General features: G+C 39.0%; 1 protein-coding gene across 3 annotated transcripts in view; it reads right to left on the bottom strand.

The window, feature by feature from the left end:
* Positions 1-3,934: 3,934 nt before the first annotated feature.
* Positions 3,935-24,782, bottom strand: part of DIAPH3 (diaphanous related formin 3) — a 474,831-nt gene continuing 453,983 nt past the window's right edge. For 2 of the 3 annotated variants that reach the window (XR_008957915.1, XR_008957918.1), the window contains 2 exons: positions 6,214-8,319; positions 3,935-4,474 (listed from right to left, as the gene is read on the bottom strand). Coding sequence is in view for 1 of the 3 variants with exons in the window: in XM_057308188.1 (XP_057164171.1) it covers positions 8,057-8,319 (263 nt within the window). In the remaining 2 variants the exon portion in view is untranslated. Of the gene's footprint in view, positions 4,475-4,829; positions 8,320-24,782 lie in introns of those variants that run through there. The other variant, XM_057308188.1, reaches the window with a different exon arrangement.

Raw genomic sequence — 24,782 nt, 5'->3', positions numbered from 1 at the left:
ATGAAATGCTCATGAGTAGAGTTACCGTCACTATACAGCATTATAATAATATTATTGACTATATTCCCTATGCTGTACTTCTCATTCTTGTGACTTCTTTATTTCATAACTGGAAGATTGCATCTCCCACTTCCCTTCACCCATGTTGCTGATCACCCCCATCCCCCCAACCTTCCCTCTGGCCACCATCAGTTTGTTCTTTGTGTTTATAGGCCCGAATCAGTGTTTTGTTTATTCATTTGTTTTGTTTATAAGAGTCCACATATAAGTGAAATCATATGGTATTGGTCTTTCTCTGACTTATTTCACTTAGCATAATACCTTCTAGGTCCATCCAAGTTGTCATAATTGGTAAGATCTCATTCCTTTTGTTTGCTGAGTAATATTCCATTGTACACACACACACACACACACACACACACACACACACACACCCCACATCTTTGTCCATTCATCTATGGATGGACATTTGGGCTGCTTCCATGTCTTGGCTATTGTGAATAATGCCTCAATAAGTGTGGGGATGAGTAGATCTTTTCGAATTAGTGTTTTTATTTTCTTCAGGTAAATACACAGGAGTGAATTAGTGGATTGTATAGTGTTTCTATTCTTAACTTCTTGAGGAACCTCCATATTGTTTTCCAAAGTGGTTGCACCAGTTTACATTCCCACCAACAGTGCACAAGGGTTCACTTTTCTTCACATCCTTGCCAACTCTTGTTATTTCTTGTTTTTTGGATACTAGTTATTCTGACATAAGTGAGGTGATAACTCATTGTGGTTTTGATTTGCATTTCCCTGATGATCAGTGATGTTGAACATCTTTTCATGTCTTCTTTAAAAAAATATCTATTCAGATCTTCTGCCAGTTTTTAAAATTGGATTGTTCTTCTGGTGGTGTTATAGGAGTTCTTTATAGATTTTGGATATTAACTCCTTATCAGATACACAATTTGCAAATATCTTCTCTCGTTCAGGTTAGCATTTCGTTTTTTTGTTGTTTTGTTTCCTTTACTGTGCAAAAGCTTTTTAGTTTGATGTAGTCCATATTGCATATTTTTGCTTTTGTTTCCCTTGCCTGAGGAGACAGATCCATCTATATGTTGCTAAGGCTGATTTTCAAGAGATTATTGCCTATGTTTTCATTTAAGTGTTTATGGGAAAAAATAGAGTTTTATGGTTTTGTGTATCACATTTAGGTCTCTAATCCATTTTGAGTTTATTTTTGTATAAGGTGTAAGGAAGTGGTCCAGTTTCATTCTTCTGCATGTAGCTGTACTGTTTTTCCCAGCACTGTTTATCAAAGAGATTGTCTTTCCCTATTGTATATTTTTTGCCTCCATTGTCATAGATTGACCATGTAAGTGTGGATTTATTTATGGGTTCCCTATTCTGTTCCATTGATCTCTGTCTATTTCTATACTGGTACCATACTGTTTTAATTACTATGGCTTTGTAGTATATTTTGAAATCTAGGCTTCTGATACCTCTGGCTCGGTTCTTTTTTCTCAAGATTGCTTTGGCTATTTGGCGTCTTTTGTGGTTCTATACAAATTTTAGGATTATTTATTCTAGTTCTGTGAAAAACAGTATTCATATTTTGAGAATCTGTAAGTTGCTGTGGGTACTATGGACATTTTAACTATTCTTCCAATTTATAAGCATTGTGTATCTTTCCATTTGTGTTGTCTTCAATTTCTTTCAACAATATCTTACAGTTTTCAAAGTCTTTTTTCTTTTTGGTCAAATTTACTCCTAGGTATTTCATTTTTTTTTTTTTTTTGTGCATTTGTAAATGAGATTTAGAAAAAAATTCTCTCTGCTTTGTTCCTGGTGTATAGAAATGCAAAATATTTCTGTATATTGATTTTTGTATTCTACAACTCTACTGATTTCATTTATTCTAATAGTTTTTTTTTTTTGTAGTGTTTAGGGTTTTCTGTGTCTTTTGCAAAAAGTAACAGTTTAACTTCTTCCTTAGCAATTTGGATGCTTTTATTTCTCTTTGTCTGATTGCCATAGCTAGGACTTCCAGTACTTTGTTGGATAAAAGTAGTGAGAATGGACCTCCTTGTCTTCTTGATTTTAGAGAAAAAATGTTCAGTTCTTCCCATTGAATATGACATTAGCTACAGTTTGTCACATAGGCCTTTATTGTATTCCCTATAAAACCACTTTGTGAGAGTTTTTATTATGAATGGATGTTATAGTTTATTAACTGCTTTTTCTGCATCTACTGAGATGATTATATGATTTTTATCTTTCCTCTTGCTAATGTGATGTATCACATTGATTTGTAAACACTGAACTATTCTAGCATCCCTTGAATAAATCCCACTTGATTGCGGTGAATGTTAATGTATTGTTGAATTTGGTTTGCTAAAATTTTGTTGAGGATGTATGCATCTATGTTCATCAGGGATACTGGACTACTCTTTTTTTGGAGTGTCATTGTCTGGTTTAGGTATCAGGGTACTGCTGGCCTCATAGAATGAATTTGCAATCGCTCTTTCCTCTTCTTTTAGTTTGAGGATAGACATCAACTCATCTTTAAACTTTTAGTAGAATTTACCTGTGAAGCCATCTGGTCCTGGACTTCTGTTTGTTGGGAGTTTTTTGATGACTGATTCAATCTCATTACTAGTAATTATTTGTTCAAACTTTCTATTTCTTCACAATTCAGTCTTAGAAATTGTTTTCAGGAATTTATCCATTTCTTCTAGGTTGTTCAATTTGTTGGTAGTGGTCCAATTTTTCATGTTAGTCTCTCATGATTCCTTGCAGTTCTGTGGTGTTGGTTGTACTTTGGTTTTATTTCAGTTGATTGTATTTCTCTTTCATTTCTGATTTTCTTTGAGTCCCTTCTCTATTTTTCTTGATGCATTTGGCTAAAGGTCTATCAATTTTGTTTATTTTCCAAAGAACCAGCTCTTAGTTTTATTGATCTTTTCTATTGTTTAGTCTCTGTATCATTTATTTCCACTCTGGTCTTTATTATTGCTTTTCTTCTACTAAATTTGGGCTTTGTTCTTTTCGTGGTTCCTTTAGGGGTAAGGTTGGATTGCTTGAAATTTTTCTTGCTTCTTGAGGTAGGTCTGTATCATTATAAATCTCCCTCTTAGGACTGCTTTTGCTGTATCTCAGATATTTTGGACCATTGTGTTTCCATTTTCATTTCTTTCCATGTGGTTTTTTTTTTTTTTTTTTTTTTTTCCTCTTTGATTTCTTGGTTGACCTACTGGTTGTTTAGTAGCATCTTGTTCAGCCTTCATGTGTTTGGTTTTTTCCAGTTATTTTTCTTGTAATGAATCTGTAGTTTCATATGTTGTTGTCAGAAAAGATACTTGATATGATTTCAATCTTCTTAAATTCCTTCAGACTGGTTTTGTGCCCTAACATGTAATCTATCCTGGACAGTGTTCCATGTTGCCCTGAAAAGAATGTGTATTCTGTGGTTTTTGAATGAAATGTTCTGTATATGTCTGCAAAGGCCATCTGGTCTACTGTGTTCTTCACAGACACTTTCCATCCCATCATGACTGGGCCATGACTGCTGCAGGTGCACTGGTGGGTGGAGTTGCCCCCCAACCCAGCTGGCACCAATGGCTGGCTGTGACTGCTATGGCACACTGTTGGACAGGGGTAGCCCTCAGTGTGGCTGGCTAAGAGGCCTCAATGCAGCTATTGGGAATGCTGGTTGGTGGGGCTGGCTTTCCACTTCTCTGGGGCAAAAGCAGATCTGGAGGGGTGCACATGACTTAAAATTAGTCAATAAATTTCTTTCAGGTATAACCCAGGTATTTTTAGATTGCTATCTCTGGTTGGGTCTTGGAGTGCATGATAGAGTGTCCTGACCCTTTAAGAGCATATCTTCCATTTCTTTCTTTCTTTCAAGATTTTATTTATTTATTTGACAGAGAAAGAGGCAGCCAGCAAGAGGGGGAACACAAGCAGGGGGAGTGGGAGAGGAAGCAGGCTTCCAGCGGAGCTCAATCCCAGGACTCTGGGATCATGCCCTGAGCTGAAGGCAGACACTTAACAACTGAGCCACCCAGGTGCCCCTGAGATTTTCCATTTCTTATAGCCCTTGGGCTGTCCAGCATTAAGCCCTGCTGATTTTCAAAGCCGGAAATTATGAGGGCAGATCCCCACAGGGGGGTAGGGCATGTGTGTCCCTGATGTGGGGCTTGATCCCTCTGCTCCTCAGGAAGGACCTCCTGCCTCAGCTATCACTCTGGCTTGTGGGTTGCCGTGTTGGGGATTTTGTTCCCAACTGTGTCTCTGCCTCACCTACCCTTCTCAACATGGCTCTTTGTATCTTCAGCTGTGGACTAGCTGCTTTGCTGGGCTTGGGTTGTTCTGAGTGAACTGCACTCTATGTTGTTGCAGCCTGGACGGGTCTGTGGGAGGAGCTGAGTTCAGGGTCCTCCTGCTCTGCCGTCTTCCCAAATCCCAGGATATACTCTCCTTATACCTGTCACAAAAGGCAAAGATCTGTTTAGGAATAATGAACTTTTATGGTTTAGGTTACATTATTTTCATTTTATGGGGAGATTTGGATTCCGTTGTGAAATGCCATCCAGTTGTCATGGTTCTTTGGCAACTTCCTGTGTTTTTGCTAAAATGTAGCTCTTAGAGCAAGATGGCTTCACAGTTTGGCCCCAGGACATATTTTAAGAACACTCTTGCCTGGCAAGGCCACGTAATAACCACATTTAACAACTGACTAGACAAAACTGAGTATCGTTACACTGCCAGCTTACAATTCTTGGATTTCAAAAATTTTAATAATAAATACGAAGAAAAAGAATATGAACAATACTTTTTGAGTTTCAAACAAATTAGCAGTTTATTTTTTAGGACCTGTTGCTTTCCAAAAGTTACATAGTCAGTACAAAAGGTTGGCACAAAAGTAACCATGAAATATGCTCCCAGCCCACCTGTGCTTCACCATAAAGGAGAGTTTAAGATGAAATATAGCATAGATATAAATTATAGCCTAAATGATTTAGTTTTTAACTAGGAAACTCAAAGTTTTTTATATAAATTATTGAAATAGTCTACTTCTTCATATAAACTTTGATATATTTTGTTTAAATATTTAAATGCTAACAAAGGACATACGTGAATATAGAGTAGTACCCTCCCGGCCCCCATTTCTGGTTTAACGTTCCGTGGTTGCAGTTACGTGTGGTCAACCGTAGTCTGGAAGCAGAGGATCCTCCCAGTGACGTAATGTCAGAGGTGAACAGTACCCTAATGGTATGTCTGTGTCATTCCCCTCACTTCAAATCATCATGGAGGCATTTTATCAGCTCATGTCACAAAAAGAAGGGTGAGTATAGTACACTAAGATATATTTTTTTAAAGATTTATTTGAGAGGGGGAGAGTAGGGGCAGAGGGAGAGAAACTCAAGCAGACTCTGTGCTGAGCATGGAGCCTGTCATGGGGGCTCAATCCCACAACTCTGAGCCAAAATCAAGAGTTGGACGCTCAACTGACAAAGCCACCCAGGTGCCCCTACATTAAGATATTTTGATAGAGGCTACATTCATATAACTTTTATTATAGTATATTGTTATAAATATTCTATTAGTTACTGCTATTAATCTCTTACTGTGCCTAATTTAAACTGTGTGTAGGAAAAAGCATAATACATATAGGGTTTGGTACCATCTGCAATTTTCGTCATCCCCTGGCGGGGGCTGTCATTAAATGTATCCCTTGAGGCTGGGGGAGGGGGCGGGACATACTGTATGATTAGATTGCTTCCCTTGTTTTTAAATCACTTCAGATATTTGACTGGGAAAACTTACTAGCAGCAGGTCTTTGCTTTTGGACAACTCAGCGATCACTTAGTTGTCTGTGTGTGTTTGCCAAATTCTCTACACAGACCAGAGCGGGGATGAGAACCTCTCTGGGGTTTGTCACTGGCCTGGGTGGAACATCCTGGTCAAGGGTGCTGAGCTGTGTTTTGGCTTCAAGTTTACCTGCTAATTCAAATGAAGAAGACTGTTTGCCCAGAAACATGAAACTGTACCTCAATGTCTGCCCTCAAATTAAAGGTCATCGCTATGGTTTCCAGCTATAGTTGGCTAAACGAATATTAAGAATTTTCCATAAAACCCGAATCAATCATACCCATTGCTGAAATCAGCCCATTGTTGAAATATCTGCAGCAGAAAATGATCTGTTTCTTGGTTGGCTCTTACCGCTGTGGGCTCTTTAGCTGTGGCGAGGAAAATCTGAAACATGGTCCCCTATTCCGGCCTGCTCAGACTCCTGTCAGCGACGGGGAGCCAGCGGGCCGCTGACCCGCAGGAGGCCAGCCCCCGCTGGTGCGCTCCTGGCTTCGGGCTCCTGGTCCTCCTGCTAGACCGTTGTCCTTCGGCTCCCGCAGACAGCTGCTCTGGGGCCTGACGGCTCCGGTTTAGGTCTTGCCTGCGTTCCTCTGCCCCTGGGGGTCTGCGTCATCTTCGCTTCCCTTTACTTGCCGGGCTGCTGCTCCCGTGGGGCTGCTCCCCCGCGCCAAGTTTCTGTTTACCTGCCACCTGGTATGTCCCAACTATCTGGTTGAATTTCAGTTTTGTTTCTGAAAAGCCCCAGTCTTTGCAGAATCACGTGAAGAACTGACAGCATTCTCTTATTTAGCGCCCTTTCTTGCCGTTAGGGCCTGTCTGCTAAAATGCGTCAACATCCTTCACCTTTCTTGAGTTTGAAGATTTGTTCTCAGGAAAATATGCATTTTGCCCTCCAGTTGCAAATCCTATTTCAGCAATACAGAGGAGAACAATTTCTTCCTACACAGGCTGTGGATCGCACCATTCCCCAATGTCTATAAACAGGGCCTGGTTCATAGTTCTAATTAATTAACTTTATTAACTTGGAGCTGAAAGGAGGTGGCAACTTAAGGAAATAAAAAGCAGTGGGCCTCGCCAGACTGGTTCCACATAACTGCTTTTTAACTGAAGGTAAAAGAGCAGTCATTTATTTACTGCGCATAATAAAGCAAAGTAGACGCTTAGACGGCAGAGCAGTCTACTTACAGCTTATCCACAGAATACGCTACCTACAAAAAAAGCCCCAATTTTTTGTCACTTAGTGCAAGTAGCGAGTTTATTTTCTTGACTATAGAATTAAGAGTTAACGTGATGCCCCAAAGGAGGTAAAATTGCAACATTTGCATAGGAAAACCTTCCTTGACACACTTTAGATCTTTGTTAAACTTATTGATTGTCAGATCAAAGAAACCGGATTTTCAAGTTTGTTCACAGAAAAAAAAAATCCGTTACTCGGGAAATTTCAGAATGGCAATTCTATCCCAGAGTCACAATTACCAAGGGAAAAACGCTCTCTCGGTTGAGTTTGGGCAGCACTACGGTATTACCCGTAGCCATCCACTTGTTACAAAAGCAGGTGCATTTTACAAAGAGTGCATACATTCCTAGCACATGATTTTTGGAAATGTGCTCAATGGCCTTAGAGTCTCCTACAGGGTCTAATTAACATGAATTCAACAATGATAACAACGAGCTTACATGCATTTCCTCACAGATCTCTCATATTCAATTTTATGTTTTCGATGCTATGTTGTTAGCATGAAGAGCCCAATGAAAGAGAAACCTGGGCCCATATAAACAACATGCATGAGATATGTATGTATATATATCAAGAGTTGACGATGATTTGACGTACATTAATGCTGAAAACAGGATGGTAAAAATTACAGTGACTTAGAAAAATGGTATTTTCTTCAGGACACATTGCTGAACACATGGCCACCTACCTGTTTTCTAAAGCATTATGTATAATTTCACCACCAAATATAGAACACACGAATACCAGGAGACAAGAAAAGCATTAAAACCCATTACAATCTTGAATAGGCCAAGACCTCAAGTACATAGAAAAAGCACTGCAATATATTAGAAAAACAAAGCTAAATATCATAATTTAAACCATATAAAGTCACCTATATAAAACAATTCTTTTTCCAAGTGGTATAGCTTAGAGCATGGCTTTATATTTGGCTGAATCATTTTTTACCAGTTTAATTTATAAAGCTCGTAATCTTGCCAGCAGGGCTTCAACTTCGGGAACAGATTCGTTTTTAGAAACAGAGCCAAGAAGTTCCATTTCCTTTTTTCTGTTGCTTTCTACATTACAGGCTTCCTTCTTCTCAACTGCCTTGATCCTCCCCGTAGACGTATGAGTGTCTCGATTATAATTAAGCTCCTTGGCGACTGGAGTTCTCGTTGAGTTGCAATTGATATTGTAGTGTGAACGTGACCCTTCTGTCAACTGCACTTTCTGATTTTCTACAGTTAGTTAGGAAGAAAGAAACAGAAAACTTATCACTGCAATAAGCAAGGACTATGCTCATTATGAAACATTAATTTAAAATAATTATTCTCCAACAAGTCCTCTTAGATAAATTAAAATATTCAGAGAAAGGTAGATTGGAAATACACATAATTTAAGAATAAACTAAAATATAAGTAGACAACCCTTTCCTTAGCATACATGCTGATTTCCTTCTGGTCTCTGCTCAAATGTTCTACTAAGCAGAGAGGCATTCTAGGACCATCCAGCAGAAAGAGCACTGCCCCTTTCCATCACACATTTACCCCTCTTCATAGAATGCTTAACCACCAGACACATCATATACCTGTTTACTTGTCCACGGTCTCTTTACTAGGATGTAAGCTCCAAGACAGCAGGGGGCGCTGTTCTAAATACTAAATACCACTTTAACGTCAGTGCCTAAAATGGCCCTGTGGCAAAGTAGTGCTCCATATGCACTGGGTAAGGAAATCCTCTCCATACTCTAGTACCCCAAGACATGCATTAGTTGGACTAATTAATATTTTTTTTTCCTAAAAAACAAAATAAAAGTTTCTACTAGGTCTTTAAAAACTCAATGATTTCCTTCAAAAGATATATTGCATTTGGCAGGCAAATTAAACCTTCCTAGCAAATTAAAATTATGTCCTAATCTGTCAAATATACACACATATATTCATAGACATGTATACATATACACACATATATTCTTTTATTGGTAAGTGATAGTGAGCCTGGAGTGGAAGGCTGCAAGGGGGGAGTTGCAATAGCTAATAACTGATGGCTCTGGCTGATTGACTTTTGCAGGGAATGCTAGATTTTTTTTTTAAATTAACTGACTGGCCTATTGCACAACCTTATGAGTTATTAGACCTCAAACTGTTAAGAAACAGACACCCTCAATATTCATGTAACCTTGAATGGGACTTGAAAATGGCTTCAACAAACTTGACATGACATTTTAAGTTTTTTGGTTATTCGCTGAGAGATGTTCCATTATCCCAATAGTAATGACTTTGGAGCACAAGCAGTCACTCATGACAGTGTGTTTTATGTGAGTGCTGAAAATTCCAACCGAAAACAGCTTGTACATTAAAAGGAGGCTGCTGAAGATATTTACTGCACTGTCATTTCCTGACCAGGGGCTTCCAGTGATGGATGAGTGTTTTACACACCTTCTTGGACAATCTCAACAAATTTTAGAAGTATGATCACCTTTTAGCTGTTGGAAGAAAATAAATACAATTTTCCTATCACCTTCTCTATCAGGTGGGCAATTGTTACTCAAAAATCAAAATCAAACAGAGCGCGGATTTTCTTAGAGCTGTTTATGCTTTATAAATGATAACATACATATTGTGTTTGCAGTGAAGAGGACAGAGGTCATAGGATTCCTGCAGTTCCCATGACTGCACAATTTTTTTTTTTTTAATATATATAGTGTCCACCCTCCTGCCCCCAGAATGTCTGAGACTGCGTTTGTAGCTAAGTGGAAATCTTTGGTCAGCTTACTGCTCCTTTCTCCCAGACGTTCCTATCTTTTGTCATTTGATTTCTTGTGAACGACTCCATCATGATGTTATCGCCAATGAAGTTGCGGGTATTCTGCTGCCGGGCAACTCTAGCTCCAGTTGTGATGGCAAAGACGACATTAAGTTGGCTAAAATACGGGTGTATAATAAACACAAAGTATTCCCTACTTCACTACTGTAAAATGTTATCAAGCCCAATTCCATATGTGGCAAAATGAAAAAAGAGTTTGGAATTTTGAGGATTGAAATCTACACTTCTGCTTGGCTTTAACAAGTTAACCTCTTGTCTCTCAGGTTCTAAGAATTGACGTCCAAGAGTAGTTGTGAGAATTAATGCAAACGATGTGGGTGACACCAGCTTCAAGATACTTGTTTTCCCCTTCTATGAAAGCTGCTTTTTTTTTTTTTTTTAAAGATTTATTTATTTGAGCAAGAGAATGAGCAGTGGGGAGGGACAAAGAGAGAGAGAAGCAGACTTTCTGTAGAGCAAAGAGCCCGAAATGGGGCTCCATCCCAGGGCCCTGGGATCCTGACCTGAGCCGAAGGCAGACGCCCCTCTATTAAAGTTTCTTAAGGAATGCATTTACCGCCCGAGGCGGACCTTTTCTGACTTTCTAGTGACTGTACCGGTGAGGCCAGAAATATCATTTCATTAACAGCTTGCATTTATATAACACCTTTATTTCTAAAGCTTTTGTTGCACTTTAAACATTACCACCCTCATTTTATAGATTGAGAGGTAAAAGCAAAAGGAGGTTAAGTCATTTGGTTAGACTTAGTTACTGAGTAAATCAGTGGCAGAAGCCAAATGCTGTCTCTAGAGATACTAAGGCTGTCTTAAACAAATCTGAAAAGCTTTTTGCCAAGGAAAAGTGCTAAGTAATTCAAAGCTAAGTTTCATAATAATCATATCCTGTACTATACCTCAAAATGCTTTCTGTCACATTTAATTCTCTCAGTAACTTTGTAAAGCAGACCGCAGAGCCATGTAAACTACCTCAGTACAGTATGTCCAAGGTCATACATGTGCTCCTTTTCCTTCTGGGTCTTACTGAAATTCATGACAATGAATTTCAAATATGACCTTCCTACTACTGCAATTCCCTCGTCCGTTCGTTCTTCCATTCTCCTAGACAAATATTTCACACCTTCTCCTTTCTTATCAAATGTTCAATGTGTTCTCCTTCACTGTCATTTAACTCGTTCAGAGAAACAATCAGAAGAGAACTCCCACAAGCTTCCACCTGTCCCCAATGTCTGCTTACTGCATATAGACTGCTTCCCTCCTTAGGGTCTTCTGTGCTCCCCTCTGACGCCAAAGCTTCACAGTGAGCGCCACGTACTACTGTCATTTGTCTGTTCCAGGACATCCCTCTGGCAGCTGGGTCCTTTCTCTAAGGAAGGTTTCCTTCATGTGATCACTCCCCTCAGCATACAAGTATGTTGTAATAACCCCAATCTTTAGAGAAAAAGATGTATTTGACTCCACATCCTCCATTTACTACCTCAGTTGTCGACTGCTTTTATAGCAAAACATCTCGGAAGAATTGCCCACTCTTACTGTCTCAGTTCCTCTCTTCCTATTTTTCTCTTGAACCCACTCCAATCATGCTTTTGACCCTTTACTCTTCTGAAACCGCTCTTGTCAAGGTCGCTAATAAACTGTGTGTTGCTAACAGCAAGGACTGTATATCCACTTGGATATTTTAGTCCTTCTTTCCTCAACCTATGCCAGATCCAAGGATGAAATGCCTGGCAGAGCCCGGGCTGTTCTTTAACTGTTTGCTCTCTGAACTCCTTTGGAGGCTTAGGTGGATAAGCACCGGGTGCAGCAAAGCAGGCAAGAGCATTTCCACTCTTTTAAGGAAACCCCAAATATTATTTCGCTCCTACAACACGCCCACAGATAGAGAACCACCAAGCTGGCATTTAGCTCTTCTGTGTTTCAGGTGGAGAACCTTTTATGAGAAGCGACAGTCAAGATGACACACAACGGAAAGTGGCCATTCCTGAAACCACCAAAGAAATAAAAAAGTAAGTCCACCAGGTCTTCTTGAAGACTCAGCTTAGAGCTCTTAGATAACAACTCTTCACTGCAGCCCTCACATTTCTCGCTCCGCACCGCAGTAGTCTCCAGGCGGGGGCTGTTGCAGTCTCTCTCTCTGCTTTGTTCCCAGTCACGGGAACTGCGGAACTGAGAACAACTCATCTGAAATTGCAAGGCTGATAAAGCTGAGGGAGGAGTCTCCATCCCACTGCCACTAGCCACGACGTTTACAGGTAGAAGGGAGTGCCCAACTGGGACGTTCACTTTTATTATAATGTTGGTTCAAAGCCAGGTGGCTTTTGCCATTACTATTATTTTAAACATCGGCTATTGGTGGCTTCATGGGGGCTGAACTATAGATACAAATTCCACACAAAAACATGCACTTGGTTTCTAAATGGCTCACTTCAAACACCGAGGGTTGGCACAACGCTGTAAGTTGGAGAGAACTCTCAATAGTGCTCAGAGGCATAAAATAAATCGTAATTTGAAGTCGGCGGGCTCATTGCCTTTTCCCATGAAATTAGACCATTTCAAATATAAGATGACACACTTGGACTCTTTCAATGAAAGATAAGACTGGGGTATCAAAAAAAAAATTCTCTATATGCCATCGATTCTAATCCCCCAGTATACATTTTTAAATGGAAACTAAAGGCAAAGCAGAACGGTTGCTTAACTCTCCAAAGAGAGGAGGTTTGTGCTATTATTTTATGAATCAAATCCAGGGCTTTACAAGATGTTACAATTGATGTCTGTGAAGGGAAGTATGATATATCTAGGACTACGGCCAGTACCCAGGGCCATTGGTGATTATGGTACAGATGGCAAGGACCAGCTGCTGTTCTTAGTAGTAGGTCAGTAAGGGAATCTAATCCACACATCTTATTTCTACATTTCTGTGGACATAAACTGTGAGAATACATGCTATTTTCTTTTAAGGGAAAAAAAAAACCCCACCCTCCCTTATTTCAATGTAATTCCTCATATGATTCTCATTCTAAGAATTTATTCTGGAGTCCCACCACGGCTTTTTTTCCCCCTAAAACTGAATGAAAAGTTGAAACCTGTTGAAAAGTTGAATGGCTCTTAGATACAGAGAACCCCCTGGACTTGAATAAAAGCCTTACATGGATTTAGGGCCGGATCCCACATGACCTTTGGCAGAGTATAGATGTGGATGACAAAGCTAAACAAACCTGAAACAAGAAACACCCACCCTCTTGAGCTCATTTTCCCCTTGTTTCCCCCTGAAGAACACAGAAAAACAGGAAACTAGGGAAGTTTCTGACAAGAGAGTAAACATAAATATATGCCACTGGACCTCCACATGGGGAAATCTTTCAGCCACCAGTTGTTATCCTTCGTAAGCTGAGGCAAGGCTGAGGCCCTGGCTGATGGCCCTTGGGGAAAACCCTCTCAGCTGCAGGAAATATCAGTTATGGTTTAGAAAGAGGTATTATTCCCTTTAAGTCAGTATTGATCCCCCATCACATTGTGGTTCTAATGGGCACTGGCTTCTTAGAAGTGCCAACTCTCAGATGAAATATAAAATTGAGCTCCTGCCTTTTGTGGTCACTGGTGAGCCTGTGGCAGCTTTGACAGAAGGAAGAATACAAAACTCTGGTGTCCTAAATTGACTGCCTCTGTTCGGTCTTCCAGAAGTTCGGTCTCTCTTCCTCGTTCTTTACCTTTTGCTCTTAACTATTACTTTGACCTACTAAGTAGCTCTTTGTTTCCCCCCAGAAATGCCTTTACTTTGGTGAGAGAAAAAAATAACCCATAAATATAATTTTTAAAGCACTACTGGGTGTACATGATAGTAAAGTGTGTGACAAATATATGTTTTTAATCTATGCAATAACTGAAGTTAGTGCGGCCGCCAGCAGCCCATTTCCCTGTGGTTTTCCTTACTGTTGATTTACTGATGCTATAAATAATTGTCTTCCCTTAGTTTCATTTCACTGTTCATTTTACCTTTTGTATTGAAAATGTGTAAAAATGACAAAAAGAGCACTTTGTATACTATCAAAATCTCTTGGGAGTAGCAAGAGACTTCCTGAAACCCATTACATAAAAACAAACAACAACAAAACAATTACTCCCCCAATTCAAAAAAGACAAAGAGAATGATAAAGGATATCTCTGAATAGAGGAGATAATTGACACTTGTTAAAGAAACCTGTACAAAATGGTCACTTGTGCTGAGCCCCATGTCACCAAGCCAAGACTTTATACCTAACCTAACTACAGTTTCAGCCTCACCCAGGAATGTAACTAAAGGCTACCAATCAATCCGGAATTACCTGGCCAGTACTAGTAAGGTCATCTGCCTAATAAACCCTTTCTGTCTCCTTTCAAAGGAAGGTGACTTTGTCTGTCTATAAAAGTCTTCCATTTCTTACAGCTCCTTGGAGCTCCTCACTATGTGCTAGATGGGATGCTGCCCGATTCATAAATTTCTGAATAAAGCCAGCTTGATCTTCCCATTTACTCAGTTGAATTTTGTTTTCTAATAGATTTGGTGGCGGCAATGGGGTCTGAAGTGAGCTTTTGGGAGCTTTGGAAACAACTGGAAACAGAGGAGTGGTACCCATGAATGTTTTTTTTCTTGCCATTTCTGAGGGCTGTAAGTTCTTCTTGATTCTGACTTCAGCTTTTGCATTGAGCTTCTAATCTAACTGGCTTTCTAGGCAGTTCAAAATTGGGAGCAGCTGGTAGTTCAGGCCGCAATTCTTGTTTAATTGGCCCTTGATTCGGTCCCCAAATCCACATGGGAACTGTTAGTGGGAGTTTGCAGTTCCCCAGTTATGTGGAGCTCCCAGGCCCCATTTGTTGAGGTCTGCTGCTTTAGTATTTCCTCCAGGCCAAGGTTCCATGGTGGGAAATGGTAGTGGGCCATCCAGGGCCTTTTCCTGTCTGGGCTGCAGCAACATCTTCTGGATACTGCTGGTGTATTAGGGTGCACAGGTTTGTCTGTCTTGTTTTGTGTAGATAAAGGCTATTGCTAAAGGAATCTGGGAAGCAGATGCAAAATTGGCAGGCAAAGGCTTAGCTGTTACAGCTTTTGCCACCTACCCCATGTAAGGATAAGTTAAGTTGGTCACGGGACAGGTCAGATTGACCCTCGTCACAGGCCAACCTCAAATTCTGTGCAGTGAGGTATACGGCAAACACCACAGAACCCTCAAATCAAGAGGCATATCCCTTTTAAGTTTGACTCCAAGAGATCCAAAGGCTTAGCTTTAAAAAAAAAAAAAAAATCCTTAAATTCTAAAAAGTTGAGTGTACCACCTTCCAGCGTACCTGTTTATTTCATGTCTAAGAACTATTGTTACAGAACGTATAAGTATCTACTTATAAAATCTTACTGAAGACAACCAAGATTGTTCATTTAAGAAGTGAACTCAAAAGCAAGAGTTTCTGAATTAAACAGAATGGGGTACCTTCTAAAAGCTTTAAGATTCCTGGGGCGCCTGGGTGGCTCAGTCGTTAAGCGTCTGCCTTTGGCTCAGGGCGTGATCCTGGCATTTTGGTATGGAGCCCCACATCAGGCTCTGCTGGGAGCCTGCTTCTTCCTCTCTCACTCCCCCTACCTGTGTTCCCTCTCTCGCTGGCTGTCTCTCTCTCTCTCAAATAAATAAATAAAATCTAAAAAAAAAAAAAAAAAAAGCTTTAAGATTCCAAATTGTAGCAAAAGGCTCATGAAAAATTAATTAAAGACCCAAGAGGTACCTAAAACAAAGGATGATAAAACTGACAAGGACCCCTACTGTTCTCCTCTACCTTCTGTTACCTGAGTACTCACATTCTCTCTCTGTCTGAACTGCCTCTCCACTCTGAAGAGACTATTAAAGTTATTGTAAAGTTGTAAAGTTACCTTTACAATAAAGCCACCAAAAGTTATGGGTGATCCTTCTCTGGTATCTCTCATTCCTTGATCAAAAATGGAAATAAGGGCCACAATTATGGAAATTTCCTAAAGGGCGGATCCCCAAGAGTGTTCTGAAGAATTTAGTCATTATTGGGCCTTATCATTTTGTACAAATGATGGTGGGACCTGCTGAAGCCCAAGAATGAATGTGGGAAGCAAAATGGCAAAATACCCAGGATGATTTTTGAGATGCTTGATTTTCAACATGGTCCCCTCATGGACCAATAAAAGCTCACAAAATAGCAACTAATCTTTTACAAGCCATTCCTAGGTTCTTCCCTGCCTGCAGGGATTGTTTTTCAAACACACACACAAAAGATAAATCTATCTTCCTACAGCATTCCAGGTTCCATGCAATAAACATCACCCAGCCTGCTCCTGCATTATCTCCTGAGTGGACTGAAAAAAGGCAGAGCGCAGAATGGGAGATCACCTGTGTGTCTGAACTTGATCCACAGCTGAACACTGTGTAAGGTCTTTGGAACGCAACCACAAACAAAAGTCTACCAAGTGAGTGACCTTACAGCTACAACAGATCCAAGGCCATGTACCTGAGATAAACCCTGGCTGCCCACATCACACCCTCTAGGCATCCACCATTAGAATGATGGCCCAAGGGTTAATGTTTCATTTGTAATCAACTGGGACACTGGAAAAAGAAGTGTACTCAAAGGTCCTATGCAATTCTTAGCCTAAGCTCCAGTGAAGTAGCAATTTGGTCAGAAGCTGATCATAGGAGTCTGATGGGAATATTTTTAAGGCTTTCTCCCCTTAGCTAAAATAGAACTACGTAACTAGAAGACAAGAAAAACTTTCCAGCACCTTCATAAAAGGATTTATGAGTGTATTAGCCAGCGATGTCATTTAAGTTGCAACCCAACTCCTTGAGGAATTAAAAGCAACTGTCCTTATCTTATAAATCTTTACAAAACCGGAGAAGTAGCTCCAGAAACAATGTAAAGCCCACCTGTTCTTTTGCCCAATCACCAGACCTCTATTTATCTTGAAAGGCTTGTAAATCTTGTAAAAATTTTGGCCTTAAGAAACAAGCCAGGCACAGAGGAACTTGCATTCTTTCCCTGTGCCTTTGAGATGTAAATGTTCTACTTGATCCCTCCAGGAATTCTTACCCAGGTCATCTCTTTCAAATACTAATGTCAGGAATAAGATGGGCTACAGATGGTGGATGTAGGAGACCCTGAACTCCCCTCCTCCATAAGCACACCAAGTCGACACCTCTTTATGGAACCAGTCCTCCTGAAGAACTGAGGGCTGACTGAAGAGCTACAAAACCGAAGAGCCCAGATAGAGAATGAAAGCGGGATGGAGCAAAGGGACCTGTGCAGGTTCATCTGCTCTGGGGCACAGAAGAAAAAAAAAAAAAACCCCACAGTTTAAAAAGGCAACTAGATCATAAAGGAACCAGCCCTAGAGCCCTGCCAAATGGTAGCAGAGCTGCTGGAACTCTCTCCAGGTCAGAGGGGCCGGTAAGTGCCACTGTTTGTGTTCCTCCTCCACCTCGATAGTGCAGAGGAGAGCAGGGTCAGGCTCAATAACCAGACTGCCACCTTAGGGAGTCCTGGACACCTAGCCCGTACCAGCCCCGGATGGCATGATATAAAGGATCTAACCCTAGAACTTGGCCAAACAGCAGGAGAGCTCTCCAGGACAAATGGGCTGTGAAGTGGTACAGTCTTCATTTCCCCTCCACCTTGATACTGGAGAGGAGCAGGATTCAGGCACCCTAGCCACCCTACCACCTCAGTGAATCCTGGGTCCCACAGCCCACACTAGCCCCAGCCATCCCACCAAAGCAACTCAATACAAAACACACTGGGAAACCCCTAATCGGTGCTCACTACAGCTTCAGCCCTCTCACCAAGATGACACAGGCACAAAATACCCTGAAATACTCCAGGCCCATACTCCAGTTCCCAGACAACTTGCCTGGGCACCTTCCGTACAGAGCGCCTTAGGAGGTCCTGGCCTGTGCACTCCTGGGCTCCAGCTGCCACCTGGCAAGAATGCACCCCTTAGCCCTCACATGCTTCAACCTCAGCCACCCTACAAGGGTGCACCCTATAGAGGGCCCTGGGATACCCTGTTTGTAACCACTTCAGCTTCAGCTTTCCATGCTAGGGCACCCTCCATGGAGAGAGCCCTGAGACTGGACTGGCATGCTCACTTCGGTTATGGTCATCCTATCAGGGCAGCCCTAGCACAGAGGGCCCCAGGAATGCCAGCCCATGACAGCCCAAGCTCCAGCCAGCCAAAGTCACCAGATAAACACAGTCTACACAGGGATGACCACACACAAGATCATTTTTCAAGTTTAGAAGTAGGTGTTCTGCTTAATTCATAGAAATAAACACAAAGTCAAGCAAAATGAGGAGATGGAGGCATATGCTCAAAAAAAAAAAAAAAGGACCAAGACAAAATGTAAGAAAATGTAAATAAAATGAAAATAATCTACCTGATAATCTTTATGATTATTCTTTGAATTCTTTATCACTAGACTTGAGGAATGAATTCAGAGAAAACTTCAACAAAGTGGTGGAATTCATAAAGAACCAGTCAGATGGAGCATATGATAAATACAAATGAAGGAATCAACAGTGGATTGGAGGTTGTGGAAGAACAGATCAGCAATCCTCAAGACAGAGTAATGGAAAATACCCAAGCTAAAGAGCAAAAACAAAAAAAAATTTTTTTAAATAAGGATTTTAAAAAGGATAGGTTAAGGGATCTCTCAGACAAATGCATTAGAGAGGGTCCTAGGAGGTGAAGAGAAAAAGGGGAGAAAACTTATTTGCAGAAATAATAGCTGAAAAGTTCCCTAGCATAGGGAAGGAAACAGACATCCATGTTCAGGAATCAAAGAGAGTTCCAAACAAGATGAACCCAGGGAAGTCCACCCTACAACACATAATTAAAATGTCAAAGCTTAAAGATTGAGAATTTTAAAAGAGAGAAGCAACTAGTTATGTACAAGGAAACTCCATAAAACAATCAGCTGATTTTTCAGCAGAAATTCTGCAGGCCAGAAGCAAGTGGAATAATATATACCACACGCTGAAAGGAAAAAATCTACATCCAAGAATATGGTGTGGCACAGTTATCATTCAGAATTGAAGGAGAGATAAAGAGTTTCCCGGACAAATGTTAAAGGAGGCAATTAACACAAAAGTGGCCTTACAAAAAATGTTAAAAGGGCTTCTTTAAATGTAAACCAAGGTCATAATTAGAAGAAAAAACATTTCATGAGTAAAAGCAAATATACAGAAAAGGTAGTAGAGCAGCTACTTATAAAGCTAGCATAAAGATTCAAAGACAAAGGCAATAAAACCAATTATATGTAAACAATTAGTAAAAGGAACTTGCAGAATAAAAAGACCTAAAACATTACAACATATACGTAAAACATGGAGGCAGGGAGTAAAAATGAAGTCCTTATAGAATGTGTTCAAACTTAAGTGACCATCAACTTAATGTAGACTGCTATACACTTAGGATGTTACATATGAACCTTATGGTAACCATAAATCAAAAATCTGTAATATACACAAAAAATAAAAAGGAATCTAAGCATAGTATTACAGAAAGTCATCAACCACAAGGAAAGAGTAAGAAAAAAAGTACAAAACAACCAGAAAATAATTAACAAAATGGCAATAAGTACATACATACCAAATTACTTGTAAATGGTCTAAATGTTCCAATAAAAATATATAGCATGGTGGAGTGGAAAAAAAAAGACCCATTTACGTACTGTCTACAAAAGACTCACTTCAGGCCTGAAGACATATTTAGACTGAAAATGAGGGGATGAAAAAAGATATTTCATGCAAATGGATGCAAGGGGGAAAAATAAGCTAGGGTAGTAATACTTATATCAGAAAAAATAAACTTTAAAACAAACACTGCGATAAAGAGATCCATCCAACAAGAGGATATAACAATTGCTTAACTATGTATGCATCCAACATTGGAGCATCTACATAATATAAAGAAAATATTAATAGACATAAAGGGAGAAATTGATGGTAGTATAATAATATCAGGACACTTTAACACCCCACTTACATCAATGGATAGATTATCCAGGGAGAAAGTCAATGCACATGGAACATTCTCCAGGATCACAAGTTAGGCACAAATCAAGTCTCAATAAATTCAAAAAGACTGAAATCCTATTAAGGATCTTTTCTAACCATGGTGGTATGAAACTAGTAATCAATTAGAAGAAAATAAACTGGGGAAAAAAATGGCAGGCTAAACAATATACTACTAAACTACCTAAGAGTCAACAAAGAAATCAAAGAGGAAATAAAAATACATGGGCACCAATAAAAATGAAAACAGAATGCTTCAAAATCTTTAAGACACAGCAAAAATGGTTCTAGGAGGGAAATATATATATAGGCCTACCTTAAGAAATAAGAAAAAGCTCAAATAAAAAAAATCTAACCTTGCATCTAAAGGAACCAGAAAAAGAATAAACAATGCAGAAAAAGCCTTTAACAACATTCAACATCTGTTCGTGATAAAAACTATCAACAAAGTGGGCTTAGAGTGAACATACCTTAACATAATAAAGACCACATATGATAAATACACAGCTAACATCATACTCAATGGTTAGAAACAGACCTTTTCTTCTAAGATCAAGAATGAGATAGGATGTCCACTCTCACCACTTTTTCTGGTGGAAATAAAAGCCCTAGCCACAGAAATCAGACAAGAAAAAGAAATAAAAGGATCTAAATTTGTAGGAAAAAGTAAAATTGTTTCTATTTGTAGATGACATGATACTATACATAGAAAACTCTAAAGACTCCAACCAAAATCTATTAGGATAAATCCAGTAAGGTTGCAGAATACAAACAATATACAGAAATCTGTTGTTTCTATACACTAATAATAAAGTAGCAGAAAGAGGAATTAAGAAAACAATTCCACTTACAATTGCACCAAAAATAAAATACATAGGAATAAACTTAACCAAGGAGGTGAAAGGCCTATACTCTGAATATTATAAAACACTGATGAAAGAAATTGAAGATGGGGCTCTTGGGTGGCTCAGCTGGTTAAATGTCCAACTCTTGGTTTGGCTTAGGTCGTGATCTCAGAGTCCTGAGATCGAGCCCAGTGTTGGGCTTCCTGCTCGGTGAGGAGTCTGCTTCCTCCTCAACTCCTCCCCTGCTCATGCACACTCTCTCTCACTCTCTCTCTCTAAAAAAAAAAAAAAAAAAAAAAAAAAAAAAAAAAAAAAAATTATTTATTTTAAAGAAAGAAATTGAAGATGACACAAATGGGAAGACATACCATGCTCATGGATTGGAAGAATTGTTAAAATGTCCATACTTCTTAATGCAATCTACATATTCAGTGAAATCCCTATCAAAATGCCAATAGCATTTTTCACAGAACTAGAGCAAATCATCCTAAAATTTGTATAGCTCCACCAAAGACCCCAGATAGTTAAAGCAATCTTAAGAACAAAGCTGGAGGTATCACAATCCTAGATTTCAAGATATACTACAAAGCTATAATAATCAAAATAGTATGACACTGTCACGAAATAGGCACACAGATCAATGGAACAGAATAGACAGCCCAGAAATAAACCCAAGCATATACAGTTAAGTTAATCCATGACAAAAGAGGCAAGAATACATGGTGGGGAAAAGACAGTCACTTGTTGAGGAAACTGAAAAGCTACATGCAAAAGAATGAAACTGGACTATTTTCTTACATCGTACACAAAAATAAACTAAGGATAAATTAAAGACCTAAATGTAAGACCTGAAATCATAACACTTCCAGAAAAAAACATGGGCAATAATCCCTTAGACATCAGCCTTAGCAACATTTATCTAAATATGTTTCCTCAGGCAATGAAACAAAAGCAAACATAAACTACTGGGACTAAACCAAAATAAAAAGCTTTTGTACAGCAAAGGAAACCATCAACAAAATGGTAAGGCAACGTACTGAATGGGTGAAGATACTTGTGAATGATATATCCAATAAGAGGTTAACATCCAAAATATATAGAACTTAAACAACTCAACACCAAAAAAACCCCCCCAAAAAACAAAAAAACCCCCAAATAATCTGATTAAAACATTGGTAGAGAATCTGAATAGACACTTTTCAAAAGAAAATATACAGATGGCCAACATCACTAATTATCAGGGAAATGCAAATCAAAACCACACTGAGATACCACTTGATACCAAAAACAAGAAATAATAAGTATTGGCAAGGATGTACATAGTTGGTGAGAATATAAATTGGTATAGCCACTGTGGAAAACAATATGGAGTTTCTTCAAAAAATAAAAAATAGAAATACCATACAATCCAGTAATTTCACTATGGGGTATTTAGCCAAAGAAAACAAAAATACTAATTCAAAAAGATCTATGCATCCCAAGTTTATTGCAGCATTATATGCAATAACCAAGATATGGAAGCAACCTAGGTGCCCACTGATAGAATAAAGAAGATGTGGTTTATATGGGCAATAGAATATTACTCAGCCATAAAAAAAAGAGAGAGATCTTGACATTTGAAACAACACAGATGGACCTGGAGGGTATTATGCTAAGTGAAATGAGAGAAAAATATCATGATTTTACTAATATGTAGAATCTAGACAAAAAATGAATGAACAAAAAAAGCATTAACAGACCCATCAATACAGAGAACAAAGAGTAGCCAGAGGGGATGGGGTAGGGAGATGGGCAAAATGAGTTAAGGGAAGTTGAAGGTACAGGCTTCCAGTTACAGAATGAATAGGTCACAAGGATAAAAGGCACAGCATAGGGCATATATAGTTAATGATATTAGAATAGTGTTGTATGGTGACAGGTGGTAGGTAACTTATGATGAGCACAGCAAAACCTAAGAGTTGTCAAATCACAGTTGAACAGCTGAAACTAATGTCAGACTGTAGGTCAACTATTCTTCAATAAAAATAAAATACCAACTTCAAGGAGGAAATTACCAGAAAAATCAAAAACAAAAGGAGACAGGGTTATTTTAAAACTTAAGCAAATGAAAAACCTTGCACCTTTCGCACAAATATTATTAAAAGGCTTTTGCCATCTAAGCAGGTGACCTCAAATTATTCTATCTGCCAGAAATGCAATTTGGATTCAACATCTTTTGTAATTAGTGATTATAAATGGAAGATACATGGTCTCTCTGTCTGTCTTTATGTTCGTTTCTCCATATATGTGCTGTAGAGATGTGGTATTGTCTCCCTCTGGATGGTGTTTCTACAAATAATTTGTAAAAGAGCTCTATGGAATTGGCTTGAAGAGAATTAAGCACTTATATGCATTAAGGACTCCTAAAACTCTCAGAAATACAACAGAAACTAACCCAAATCCTTTCTTAATTTAGTATTTTTTATTTATTTGAGAGAGAGAGTGAGCAAGAGAGCTCACAAGCCAGGGGAGGGGCAGAGGGAGAGAGAGGAGCAGATTCCCCCCTGGGCAGGGAGCCCGATGTGGGGCTCGATCCCAGGACTCCGGGATCATGACCTGAGCTGAAGGCAGACGCTTAACTCACTGAGCCACCCAGGCACCCTAACCCAAATGCTTTTTAAGTTCATGTGATCTGAGATAATCTCTGGTAAACAGAAGCTAGTTGAAATTTGTTGGATTGATTAAAATAGATACATCTTCAGAATTATAAGCATTAAAATTAATATAGACATATATAACTTTATTCCGCTTGAGTTTATTAGTCAAACTGGGTCATGTTATCTCTGTTACAAAATTTGTCAGCAAGAAAGAGCAAGAGATGACGGTTGAGTTTGTCTCATGAAGTTTTTGTGGGTAATTTAAACATAATTATTGAGAACAGTGAATTATAAATAGATGCAAGAGGAGGGAAAAAGGTTTTAGGTCAACTTTTTAAATAGTGTCCCCAAATCTTTTTGGTAGCCTGAAACCTTAAAGTTTTGCTAATTTAAATGGTGGCTAGGCATTAAATAGCGACATCACTTCCAAAGAAGATTAAATGCTGAAACAGTTACTGAAAGCAGGTTTACCTGCTTTGGGCTTCCTTTTGCAGAGGAACTAAAGATATTTGGGTATTTAGTAAATATGTTTTGTGCCACACTGAAGAAAGCATATGTTTCTGCAAATTAAAAAAAAATTATAATTTCTCAAGCCACAGAATGCTCATATAAAAGATAGTCCACAATTGCTTACCTCTTTATTTTCACTAAAAATTACAGTTTTTAGTGTTAAAAATACCAATATATGTAATTAAAGCTGCTAGAAATAATAAGGGAAACATCTCCATATGTAGGAAAAGTAGGATGTTTGTTTTCAGTAAAAGAAGGTCTGAAAAATGGAGATGTATTTTTGTTAAGGAAAAAGTAATTTTGTCCTAAAGTGAGACTGCTTATTTCAGAATGGGAAAGAGTAAAAAAAAATTGGATAAAATTGTAGAAGGTTTGAATCTTGGGAAAAAGGAATTTTGGGAAAGGAATTTTATGGTAGTCAAGCTGGCTAAGATTTGAATAAGTTAATTTAAATTAAGAAAAGATAAGTCTTAGTATTAAAAGCACACTGGTGCAAAATTACAATTGGCTTTTTCTCTGTTAAAAGGACAAAGGTTTTCTGGATTTTGGGTCTGCTTTTGGTAACAGATTGTGAAAGTTTCTTTACCTCTTAATCTGCACTGGAAGCAAAGACTTTGTATCTTAAGAAAACAATTTACTGTGCTTCATGTTAAACTTTATCTTTGGGTCTTTGATTACTTAAGAAAAACTGAGTCTTCTATAATTCCTTAAGTCTTCTAAGTTCCTATGTCCTGCTACAGTATTATAATTCCACTTATCATTTTAAAATGTGTGTCACAGAAATAACCAAATTTCCTTGTCAATTTCATTATAATCAACTCT

Source organism: Ursus arctos, unplaced genomic scaffold (assembly GCF_023065955.2).
Source record: "Ursus arctos isolate Adak ecotype North America unplaced genomic scaffold, UrsArc2.0 scaffold_10, whole genome shotgun sequence".
Classification (NCBI taxonomy): domain Eukaryota; kingdom Metazoa; phylum Chordata; class Mammalia; order Carnivora; family Ursidae; genus Ursus; species Ursus arctos.
This window is presented reverse-complemented; position numbering and strand designations above follow the sequence as displayed.